This window comes from Chrysemys picta, chromosome 18 (genome assembly GCF_011386835.1).
Source record: "Chrysemys picta bellii isolate R12L10 chromosome 18, ASM1138683v2, whole genome shotgun sequence".
Classification (NCBI taxonomy): Eukaryota; Metazoa; Chordata; order Testudines; family Emydidae; genus Chrysemys; species Chrysemys picta.
Genome location: NC_088808.1, coordinates 15,743,640 through 15,755,892, shown reverse-complemented (window position 1 = coordinate 15,755,892; position 12,253 = coordinate 15,743,640). Strand labels below are relative to the sequence as shown.

The following is a 12,253-nucleotide window of genomic DNA, read 5'->3' as shown; positions in this document are numbered from 1 at the left end:
CTCAATTGTGATCATTTTTTGCAAAGCCTACTATAAAAATGAAGAGGAGAGAGCCCTGGCTCCCCACCACTTTATTGAGCATGGCCGCTAACAGTATTTGTGCTGTACTTTCCTAATTTCTCATCTGAACTGACTTTCTCCTTCCCCAGCAGGCTCAGACTGGACCCATGATTCTTGGCATTTCAGTGAGGTGAGCATGCACAGCTGTCACTTGATGGGTCAAATATACTAGCCCGGTCATAAAAAAAAAGACTGACTTCCACTGACTTCAATGAAAGCTGCACTGGTTTAGACCCAGGGCTGAATTTGGCCAATACAGCCCCCTTCTCTCTTACATAATGGGCTGGACAAGAGGCATCCTTTCACAGCATCTATATCCAATCCAAATGGAGCTGGTATAATGCAAGCTTGTTTTTTTCTGGATACGTGCTGAAAAATTCTTCCACACAAACCACAGTGAAGCAGATAAAACAGTTTATTAAAGAGCAAGAACAAGTATTGCATAAAAATCAGCATTAAGGGTTTTTAAAAAAGGAAGTAGAATTGATATTTCAAAGGAAAGATGATCTGATGCTTGAGCGTGAAGAGGATTCACAAACGGAGCAGCTCTAACTTGGCTGACGACAGCGTGGGTGGAAGGGGCTCATGAACATCCCCTCTCAGCTTCTCCAACCACTAAACCCAGAGGTGGATCTGTGAAACAGCAGCACAACACAACAGTGAAAGCGAGAGTCCCTCTTCATCTAGATCAATCTAGAAAATCTCTAAAGCGTCCAAGAACCTCCATCCCAATCAACGTGCCACTGGAAGCTTTTTAATAGAACGCATTGGCACTTCCTGCACCTTTCAACTGAGGATCTGAGAGAGCTTTAACAACACTGTCTCAACGTACCTGTTAAGTAGATATGCTTATGTTTATTCTACTCATGGGGAAACAGAAGCACAAAGTTTAAATGACTTGCATAAGGCAACCCAGCAACTCAGTGGCAGAGTGGGGATAGAAATAGGAGTCTTGCCTCCAAAGAGTACTCTAATCACTAGACAAAGCCTCATTTAGATCAGGAAGATGATCTAGTATTTTGCACCATATTTCCATTTCTATTATGGGGATAAATATTTACCTATCCCTACTATGCATTTTGCGACCAAGAGAAAAAAGTACTACATAATCCCCTGTAAAAGAAAATTTACAGTTAACTACATAGGAAAGGACACGATCAAGAAACTTGCCATCTAGATACTGAGCTGTGTATATTACTATTAAAAGGAGAAACGAGAATGAATGAAATAAGCATCCTCCTTTACTGCTTAAAATTTCAACTAGGATTAGCATTTTAGTGCGCTTTCCAAAGCTTCCTTTCACACATCATCTAGCATTTCTATTCTAGTTCTTTTTATGTGTTTAATGAAAATCAGATACAAGGCAGTGATGGGTACTTACGAGTTAGATGATCCAAAGCCAAAGCCTGAGAGAAATGCAAGATTAAAGAAGGATTATTGTTAAAGGCCTAAAGAATGCATGCGACACATAGTATGGTCACCCTCCCATATTCCCTTAGAACAGGGGTTCTCAATCTCTCTTTCTGAGTCCCCCCCCAAACATGCTAAAAACTCCACGCCCCCCCTTGTGTCACAACTGTTTTTCTGCACGTAAAAGCCAGGGGGTAGCAAGCAGGGCAATTGCCTGGGGCTCCCCACCACACGGGCCCCTACAAAGCTACATTGGCTCAGGTGCTTCAGCCCCGGGTGGCGAGGTTCAGGGCCCCTCAGGGCTGGCTGTGTTCTCTTGGATTCTGCCAGTTAAGATTTCTGGGCAGAGATCCACCTGATGCCTGTTTAGCCTTCGCTCTCTCAAATTTGCGGTAAAACCAAATAGGAAACTGAAATAGGCATTTATCGTAATCCGAAAGGGGAAAAATACACCTCTCAATTCTTCTCCCACTCCCAGTTTCGTAAACCCCAACTGGTCAACAACAGGCAATGGGAGCAAGCGTCACAGCTGAGTTCTGAGAAGGACAGGCCCAGGGATATGCTAGGTCTCTCCCACTTCACTCTCTGACAGGGACATTTCAGCTCCTCATACCTCCTCCACTTGACCCAAAGCCAGAAAATCCACTGCTTTGTGTGCCAAAACCAGTAGTCTGCTGGGACAGCGACCCGAATGTAGGAGCATTTTGATTTGCCAGGGTGCCAAATGATGCAGTATTGTTACTGGTGCCACCAAAACTGCAATTCAAAGAGAAAACACAAATATTTCATCACTCAATAAAGGAAGACCACGTGTCTGCCCCCACCTCCCTGAAAGTAGCACCCCCTGAAGCCCACAGAACCTCTTTTATTATATACCCACTCACTGAGAGATGCTTATTTCTTGGTTTTATTAAGAATTTTGCACAGTACTACAACCACCCTTCTGCCCATCTGCCCTTCAGAGGAAACAAGAAGTGAGCACATGGAGAAAAAGTTTAACTTAACACATGACAAGCAACTGTGGTGCATTTTCATTCCACGAAATCCCAACTCCTGCCATCATGGGGAATAGAATAAATCACCCCCACCACCATCACTTTTTATCCATCCAGCTCAAAAATTCTGCATCATTACTGTATCTTACAGAGGGGGAAAACAGAGACAGAGAGGTTGTGTGATTTGCCCAAGGTCACACAGCAAGGGGTATGACACAGCCAGGATTTGGAACCCAGTCTCTTGATTCCCAGGGCAGTGCCTTATTCAGTGAACAATACAGCCCTTCCATAAAGTCTTCTCCAGCCTTATTTCCTTCTCCTTTCTATTCTGAAGTATGCATCATTCTGCTTCCTTCCTGAACCTCTCCTTGCCTTTGTTCTAATAGGTAAAGTGAGAGAAGTGTCACTTAATTTATTTACCTCTTTGTATTATTAACTTTATAGCTTTGGGGGACACAGTCTGTCTGAAAAATGATACTCAAATGTAGCTTTATAGAGAGAAAGCAGATCTACCCTTCCCCACTCACCCCATCCAACCAAGCACTGTACAGGCAAATATTTCCTTTTTAAAAATAACCCACCACCGCCAGTATCACATCAATGAAATGCCATGATAATTCAGTCTAACATGGTTCTCACTGGCACCAACACCCTCTCACAATTTTGTATGTTATATTTATGCTTGAAAACAATGGGCTTATACCACAGATATAATATCTGGAACTGGGAATAGTGTGGGCATGAGCTATCCAAGTTTCTCATCACAAAGCTCTGATAATGCACCTCAGCACGGAGTAATGCAGCCAGCCAGCGATGCCAGTCAAGTTAAACAGTGTGCCTGTTTCCTGATGCTGATAAAATGTCAAGTAGGTAGTAGGCTGAGCCCAACAAGCTCCATTCATTTGTGAAGCTCAATCTGAACCGACAGTGAATTAATCCACTTCTCCATCCATTCAGATCAAGGGTACATTCTTTGAAGCATCAAAACATACATCTCAAAAAGAGACAGCCCTTGCAGAAGTGCTGCATGCAAGTCTCTTGATAAAGAAAAGTAATCCTCTCTGCCTTGCTCTCTTTAAGAGACAGTTGTCTATGCAGGTAGTTTCCATATATGGTATTAGATTCAGACAGGCATTTCAGTCACTTTGCCTTTCAACACTGAAGCCTGCTAGCCACTGATAGCCCTGAATAAGATTGCTGACGTGGCTAGTTGCAGATGGCTTTGGCTCTTGATTGTAAATGAAATGTGATATTGCTTTTCTTAGTATTTTTTAAGAGGGGGAGGAAGGGCCAGTGGTTGACAAGGTTTTTATGACTGTTCTGTCTCCCCAGGCTGTGCGCCTCTATCAAATAAACCATCTCTACTAGCTATGGAAAGAACTGGACGTAAAATTAGCAACAAAGAAACCTGTGGTTTAACTGCCTCAATCTTTCAGCTACTACTACAGGCTGTTGAAAAAGACTAGGCAAGGTAAGAATACAAAAAATAGAAAAATTACAAGTCATTGCCATTGACTTTACTTTAACGGCGTAAGTTCCATTTCTAGAGCTGGAGACCTTAACCTATCAATCTGGTTGTGACCAAACTCCTCTCCCAGATTCTCGGGGATTTTCTCATGCCGCGTCACTGCGAGATTGAGAATTTGGAGGGAGTTGACATTAAGGTGGTGACAGTGAAGGCCTGTCCCCATCCCAAGTTGTCTTTAGATTTGATAAAGAACTTTGCAGGTATCAAGAAACAGAAGCTGCTTTTTGCTGCACTTCCTCAAAGCAATGTAAACTGTTGAGAAATGATGCAACTAACCACATGACTGATTTTGCAGCACCGTCTAATGGGCTGAGCACAAGACTGAAAGGAGCCGAGTACTAATCCTAGAGTACTAATCCTACCTCCAACACCTTGGGCAAATGACTACCTGCATTTCAGCTTCTCAACCTATCTCTGTCGTCCGTCCCCCCCACCCACCCCCTTGCTGTAATGGGGGGGGGAGGAGGCGCAGACAGATTCCACTACTGCGGGGGAAGAAGGGGTTGACAGGAAAAGTTTGGGCACAGCTGATTTAAGCCAATTAGGGTGGGATTTCAATGCTTCCTAGGGAATTTGGACACCCAATTCCCATTTTATTTTTGTTTTAAATAGGGACACAATCTCTTGGAATAAGCTTTTCAAAGCTGCTTAAGTCTCTAGCTTCTAAGGTTGTGAAGAAAACGGAGTGCAAGCCATTGAAGTGCTTGCTTCCCAAGTCTTCAATTCCTTAAACAAGAACTCTCATTAAGATGTGAATAGCTACATTCCTGAAAATGAGATGTTAACTCTGAATCCTAATGATGGGACTTGAAATTTCAGTGCTGCTGACATTAGCTATTTGGTGCGTGTGTTTTCAATACAAAATTCTGCAGCACAATAGCAACTGGAAGCACTATGGCAGAGCAACATAAATTGAGTTTAATATCCAATTAAATTCAGTTAGTGCAGTATTCCTTGTGTTTGCTTTTAGATTTGAATAAACCCCTCCATTTTTAGCTTATCCGCTGCACTGCAGTACTACAGAATTCAGGGATCTTGCAGCAGAATTTACAATGAGCTTGCCATGGAATACGGTGGGCCTTGGAGAACACCTAACTGACTGCCCCATGAAGGTGCTGAGAATTAACTACTTAACATTTGCAAACCCATCTTGAAGATGGAAAATACCGAGGTACATTATGTAAAGGTGGTTCTTCTCTGAACCCAATGCAGACACTTGTGAGATATGCAAACACAGATTGAGGGGATTACAATAGAGTGCAAAAAATAAAGGCTGGGTGGTTTTTCCACTGGATCTTGCGACAGACAGTTCTCCAAGACTTCCCTGCAGAAAATGATTGGGACTGATTATTATTATGGGATGTGTACATACAGGAAAGGGTCGCCTTGAAAGCTAGGTATCTACCAGCAACTCTGAAGTGTGGGGTGGAACATTTGCAGCTTCACAAGGTTTGAAACCATGTACTTGCTTGGTGGAACAGGGAATAAAGTAAGTGCTGTCTGCTGCAAGATAAGATTTCAGTGCCATGTAAGTGATCAAAGGTAAAAAAAATCAGTATTCCATCTCTGGAATCGACCACATATTACTAGTAGGGTCTGTGCAGGGATGAGCTATCATATTGAACTCTTCTCAAAATCTCTCTCCCACCCCAAAAGTGGGACTGATTTTAGAGATTAAACAAATTTATCATTCCATATTTATCATTCCAAGCCCCCTTGCTTGGCACATTTAGAACTAGACTGGAATGCACACTAACAAAAGTGCAAATAGGAAACAAACCGGCTCTCAGATACGTGGGCTGGATGGCCTAGGTCTTTCTCACTTCTGTATTCTAGGGTTCAATTTGATAGCTCCCAAATTAAAATGAGAACCTGTTACTTTCATTAGGGCCAGCATGGTCGGAATCATAAAATACTGTTTTTTGCTGTTTCCCTTTCGGTTGGGCTTTTCTAATGAGGAAGCCCATTGCTCAGTGATCAACCCTAGATCCCTAGACCCTTCTTTATTTGCAGAATCGATTGGATACAGAATGAAGCATAACAGTTTCAGACAGAACAAGAACACTGATTTCCCAGTCCCTAGACCCTCTTTGGCTTACCCAAATCCTCCGGTGTTGGCTGCAGCTGTACCCTCGCCGAACACTTTGCCTCCCGTCGAGCCCAGAGGGCTTGTAAAGGCTGGGGCTGAACCGAATGCTGGCACCCCTCCAAACCCAGGGGACCCCCCGAAAGTGGGAGGGCTGCCAAACACTGGAGCAGCACCGAAGCCACCTGAGCAAAACAGAGGCAAAAAAGGGACAAGAACATCAAGTAAACAATAACAGAGCAAAAAAGAAAAACAAAATTAGATTTCCAAATAGACAGATTCTAGAACGAGGGCGGACATTCCTGTACATGGTCACAGTATTATCTATGGATAATACAGCTACAACCAAGCTTCCAAAATGCAGCCCATTTTATTACAAAAGGCCTGGGTAGGAAAGCTTGTGAACGCCTTCCAAAACCAGCCCAAAGACACAAAGACTATCCAATGGGCAAGTGCAGTTTGGGTTGCTTGAGCAGCTGAGCTTGATTCCCAGAATTACATTTTAGAGAGCATAACTTTCAATTTAAATTTAGATACACATAAGGGGATATATACAGTGTACAAAGCCCACTAACACACATTCATGCTTGTATGGTGTGTGAAGGAATCAAAACAGTCTACTTGCTTTATATAAACTAGATGCTTTAATTGCAATTTAGCAGAGTATTCACGTTAACTGGGTTATACTGGCAATTAAAAATACGTGTGGCAATAAATTATAGACTGATGCTTTTCATTTATTTAAACAATGCTCATGCATCCTTCATCAATGATCTCATGTCCCTTACTGCGGAAGGGAAGAGCTTAGCTTCTGCAGACAGTTTTACAAACCTAATCACCAGGAATTAGATAAGTTATTAAGGTCTGAAGGAACTCCTGTGCAAAAAAACCAGGATGAAAAATTCCCTGCATAGGTTGGTTCCACTGACAACACCCCCAACAAAATGCAACAGGAGATATTTTACCACAGCTACATATCTGATATGAAAGATAGCTTATACACAAACCTGTTGGATCAACAATATTGTTGTGCTGCACATAGATCCTTAAAAACATGGAAGGATTCTCAATGCAATGGGTAAGATTTGCTCTTCTCTACCTATTGTGACAAGATGGCAGATGTTCGTATGGTGGGTCCTGTGCTTTTCTTGAGGGGGGGGGAGGGTGCTAAGACGCCACCCCTTGCCCCTGCTCTTGGGCGCTGAGGGCCCCACTAGTGGCCCGGGAAGGTGGTAGGGGAGGGAAACAGGGGAGGGGTCTGGGTTTACTCCTTGCTGAGTCCCAGCCCCTCTCAACCCTTGTGGGTCTCTTTCCCTCTTCCCCCGTGGGTGGAGTTACCCTCGGTCCTTAGACGCAGGGGCAGGGTCTCCCTTACTTTGGTTCTCTGGTCTTTCAAATCTCACATACACGTCCAAGCTCCAATCCTCTCTCCTTCCTCCTCTTCCTCCAACTGCCTGAAGCAGGGGGTTTTATTACATTCCTGACAGGGCCTTAACTGACTACAGGTGCTCCAATTAACCTGTAGCAACCCTCCCTAGTCTACAGAGAACCACATCTTAATTAGCCTAAGGCTTATATATTTCCCCTCTACCACTGCTCCCTGGCCCTCCTGTATCACCCTATGTTCTTATACGCTACCCACCATAGCACCTGAGCACCTCAAACAGTAAATTTACCTTTAAAGGACTAATGAGGGAAGGAGATTTTTTTAACCTCCAATTAGAGATGGGGAACTAAGTCACGGGATTATGTGCCTTGTTCATGGTCATTCAAGGAATCAGTGGCAGAGCCAAGAATTAAACTAGGCCTCAAGGTCCCATTCAGTGTCTTAACCTCCTCCTTCTACACAACATAATAAAAACCTTTTATTAGGATTTTTCTGCTCTACATTCACTCTGCTGATGCTGTTTGCCTGTTTAGAACTGACTACATGGATCTTAAAGGGCCCGTGCTGGTTTGTTCGATTAAGGCTGAGGTTTGGGATAACACCATGCATTTTAATACCCTGAGTGAAATTCCAGTCCAGGCCAAGATAATGGATACTGTCTGGTTGTAAACACAAAGGTCTGGAAAAAATAAAAGCTGGGGCTGAATTATTGAAACAGATCAGATATCCGGTTACCCTTTATTTCTAGAGACACAGGTCTTTACCTAGCTCCTTGGAGCTTAGTTCTGGACCAGACTCTCTTGTATACTGTGTGTTAATGAACATAAAAATGAGAAGGCAACGCAATATATAGACAGCAAACCAGGAAAAAGAAAGCTCTGTAGCAAGTCATGCCCCTTCTTCATCCCATACTAAATAGGAAACTACAGACTATTTTTATGGTGTCTAACACCTAGACTTGGATGTGGAAAGGGCTTTAAGGAGGTTCCACATCACTAAATCGCCTACTACAATAACCTGTCAGAAAATCCCATCTCAAGATTTATTTTGAAATGGGAGTTAGAGAATTATCTCCTTTCCTTCAATAAGGGAGGAAAGGGGGAGAATCATTCACCTATCTTCAACACCCAAGATAAAAGATACAAGGCTGGCCTGATAGGCAGAATATAATTATAATAAATAATTATATGCTTGATACACTATCACACTGAAAGTAGTATTTAGGAGAAACACTGGACATGGTTACTGAGGCTAGTAGCATCAACTGACAGTATTGACTACCTCACTTACCCAAAAGCAAAGTCACCACTAGTGCCATGGCTGCCATGTTAAAATACTATCCCATGAAGGACCACTTCTGTAAGGGGTACGTTGGAGCACCATTCTCTGAATTCTATGGCGTCAACCTTTGTATAGCCTTTTCCCAAGGAAATTCCAAGTTGCAAAGGTGCCAACTGGAGGAGTATTCTAAGGTTAGATGAAAGAATTCTTGTTTTGTCTAACCCTTTGGTTTTCTATTTTTGTTTGATAATTATCAAGGCAAACACCTTGTTCAGTTGAAACAGACTTCATATCAGTCTCCATTACTCCCAATGTTTGCAGTAGGCAAATTACCATGGAATAGGAAAAAGGATTAGGCAAGATTTCCAAGAACGTAATAGTCAACAGAACAGCACAGAATCATAGAATATCAGGGTTGGAAGGGACCTCAGGAGGTCATCTAGTCCAGCCACCTGCTCAAAGCAGGACCAATCCCCAGACAGATTTTTACCCCAGTTCCCTAAATGGCCCCCTCAAGGATTGAACCATGTATTTCAGTGTTCACTACAGACTAATTACAGAAGAGAAAGTGCCACATGTGTAACAGCAAGGTCAGACTGATTTTAAAAAAGTAGATCTGAAGCTTTCCTGACTTGGACTTTTTGGGGAAAGTCCCACCAAAGACTCTGGTGCATACAAGGCCATGATGGGTTTATGACAGAACAGGTTACACAAGAAGGGAATTCGGGATCATCAATAGGCAAAAACACCCAGTTCACAATAAGTTCTATAAATCACATTGCACGCTACACTGTCAGTGAGCTATATACGCCTGGCACTAACACTTACAGCTCACTTCCCTACAAATTGAATGGCAGTTTCTGCAATGAATCCTGTGAAGATAAAGTCTACTAAGTGTTTATGTGCAGTTCAGGTTCTAAATCATTAAGTTTTGAATCTAGTATCTGAATTTCCACTTGCTGGGACCTGTTTTTTGGAAGGAGATAGATGGTATCTGTGATGGTACCTCCCATAAGGCTTTATGGAAATATGCTTAGAATGTGTTTTATGCTACACATGCCTGTAACATATCTCAAAGGTTATGATCTACTGAATGTATTAATCCTATTTGTATGCATGTATCATTTTCGTATTCGAAGTTATGAATGTTGGCTGTGTACTGGCTTGATTTCTAAATAACCTTAGTAGAGCATTTGGTCAGCTCCTGGAGAAAGGAATGTTGAAATTAAGTACCTAATCAAGAAACACTTAAAGGACAATGGATCTTGGAATGCTCCAATCCACATAAGAACAGGTTTCAGAGTAGCAGCCGTGTTAGTCTGTATCCGCAAAAAGAAGAACAGGAGTACTTGTGGCACCTTAGAGACTAACACATTTATTAGAGCATAAGCTTTCGTGGACTACAGCCATCCGAAGAAGTGGGCTGTAGTCCACGAAAGCTTATGCTCTAATAAATGTGTTAGTCTCTAAGGTGCCACAAGTACTCCTGTTCTTCTTTTTCCACATAAGAAGTCTACTTGAGGATGTTCAAGGTAGCATGTAAACAATGGATGCTACCTGTAAAAACTGAGAGTCATGCATGGACATGTGACTTGCCCAGGTGACTCCTAAACTCCATCTTGGAGCTCGACTTTGCATAGGAGTGAGGAGGGGGTCTCCACCCACAAGAGAAAGTCTATTTAAACCCCTGGGAGACCCCTCCATTTTGTTTTCAGCTGGCTAACGAGAGAGCCTCTCCAACCCCCAGAATACCTGGAAGAAACTGGAACAAAGGGCAGTGACTGCAAGTGGTATGAGTGATTGCTGGATCCAGGCTAAAAGGAGATTAGTCTGTAAAAGGGAGCATTCTGGAACTGGTGAGGATCTTATCTGTATTCAGTTTGATTAGACAGATTTGCGCATTTTATTTTATTTTGCTTGGTGACTTATTTTGTTCTGTCTGTTACTACTTGGAACCACTCAAATCCTACTTTCTGTATTTAACAAAATCACTTTTTGCTTATTAATTAGCTCCGAGTATGCATTAATACCTGGGGAGCAGACAACTGTGCATCTCTCTCTATCAGTGTTATAGAGGGCGAACAATTTGAGTTTACCCTGCATAAGCTTTATACAGGGTAACACAGATTTATTTGGGTTTAGACCCCATTGGGAGTTGGCCATCTAGTGTTAAAGACAAGCACACTTCTGTGAGCTGCTTTCAGGTAAACCTGCAGCTTTGGGGTAAGTAATTCAGACCCTGGGTCTTTGTTGCAGCAGACAGGTGTGTCTGGCTCAGCAAGACAGGGTGCTGGAGTCTTGAGCTGGCAGGGAAAGCAGGGGTAGAAGTAGTCTGGGCATATCAGGTGGCAGCTCCCAAGGGGGTTTCTGTGATCCAACCCGTCACAGTACCATATGGTGGAGTATCATGCAGGGGCAATACTCATGCATATGATCTTCCATACACTGGGTCTGGGGTGTAGATCTCTGACTACTGAAACACACTACTCAATATCTTACAAGTAAGTGTGGGTGTTTATAGCGGGTTTGTTAATACAATACCTGCTTTGGTTGGACTAGAGAACCCAAAGCCTTGAGCGGCCACGGTCCCGCCTCCAGAACTGAAAGTGCCTGTAGGTTTCTGCTCTCCATAAGATGAGTTGCCAAATCGAAAGGTCTTGGCCCCATTGTTTCCAAATAAGCTAGAGGTATCTAGAGAGATGAAGGATACTCGTGAAGCTCATAAGAGACAAAAAGAAGCACGTTCCCAAAAAGCACATAATGAATATTATATCCAAAATGGCAGTCTATGGAGAGAAACTAAGTTTGTCCTAATCCCTGTTCTAATAAACTACACTAGTAGCCACTTCATTGTCTCATTCTTCACTGACAACAAGACAGATGTAACTACTGTTATCTCCAGTGTTGACCATCTGGTGTGATAGTGCAATAAAAAGTGGAAGTCAATCCTTCAAATAAGAAATTATGGTCACGGGAAACAGTCACTCATGGTGACACAAGTTTACCATCTAGATTTCATGCCTTGAAAAGAATGGTTATGTGACCTAGAATAACTGATTCTTTGAGACGTTGTAGTCAGTGTGGATCCTACTGTAGGTGCAAATGCACCTTTCGCACACAAGTTCAGAATCTTTTGAACAGCACCGTCTCTTGGGGCCCTGCATGTGTCCTGTGCCTACTCATGCTCCCGTGAGGGATGATAAAGGTTGGAGCAGCCACGACCCTCCCTCTGTTCCCTCGATTTGTAGCCCATGTTAGCTGAGGACTCCAAACGCAGAGATGGAGGGCAAGTCATAGGATCCACACGAATTACAACATCTCGAAGAACCGCTGTTAATGTAGGGTAAGTAACCATTCTCTCTTCTTTGAGTAGGTCAGTATGGATCCCCCTATAAGTGCCTGGCAAGCAGTATCCTCTTCAGGATGGAGGAGTGCCCGGTTCATCAGTCAACCAGGAATCTGAATACTGTTCTCCTGAATCTGGCATCGGATCTATCAGCCAAGTC

General features: G+C 43.0%; 1 protein-coding gene across 7 annotated transcripts in view; it reads right to left on the bottom strand.

The window, feature by feature from the left end:
* Positions 1-457: 457 nt before the first annotated feature.
* The window catches only part of NUP214 (nucleoporin 214), a 78,913-nt gene continuing 67,117 nt past the window's right edge, over positions 458-12,253 (bottom strand). For 4 of the 7 annotated variants that reach the window (XM_008169152.4, XM_024106065.3, XM_042854272.2 and 1 more), the window contains 5 exons: positions 11,289-11,438; positions 6,093-6,264; positions 2,084-2,226; positions 1,442-1,466; positions 458-693 (listed from right to left, as the gene is read on the bottom strand). In XM_008169152.4, coding sequence (XP_008167374.2) covers positions 660-693; positions 1,442-1,466; positions 2,084-2,226; positions 6,093-6,264; positions 11,289-11,438 — 524 coding nt within the window. In that variant the 3' untranslated portion in view covers positions 458-659. The remainder of the gene's footprint in view (positions 694-1,441; positions 1,467-2,083; positions 2,227-6,092; positions 6,265-11,288; positions 11,439-12,253) is intronic. The other 3 variants (XM_024106066.3, XM_065572408.1, XM_065572409.1) reach the window with 1 other exon arrangement.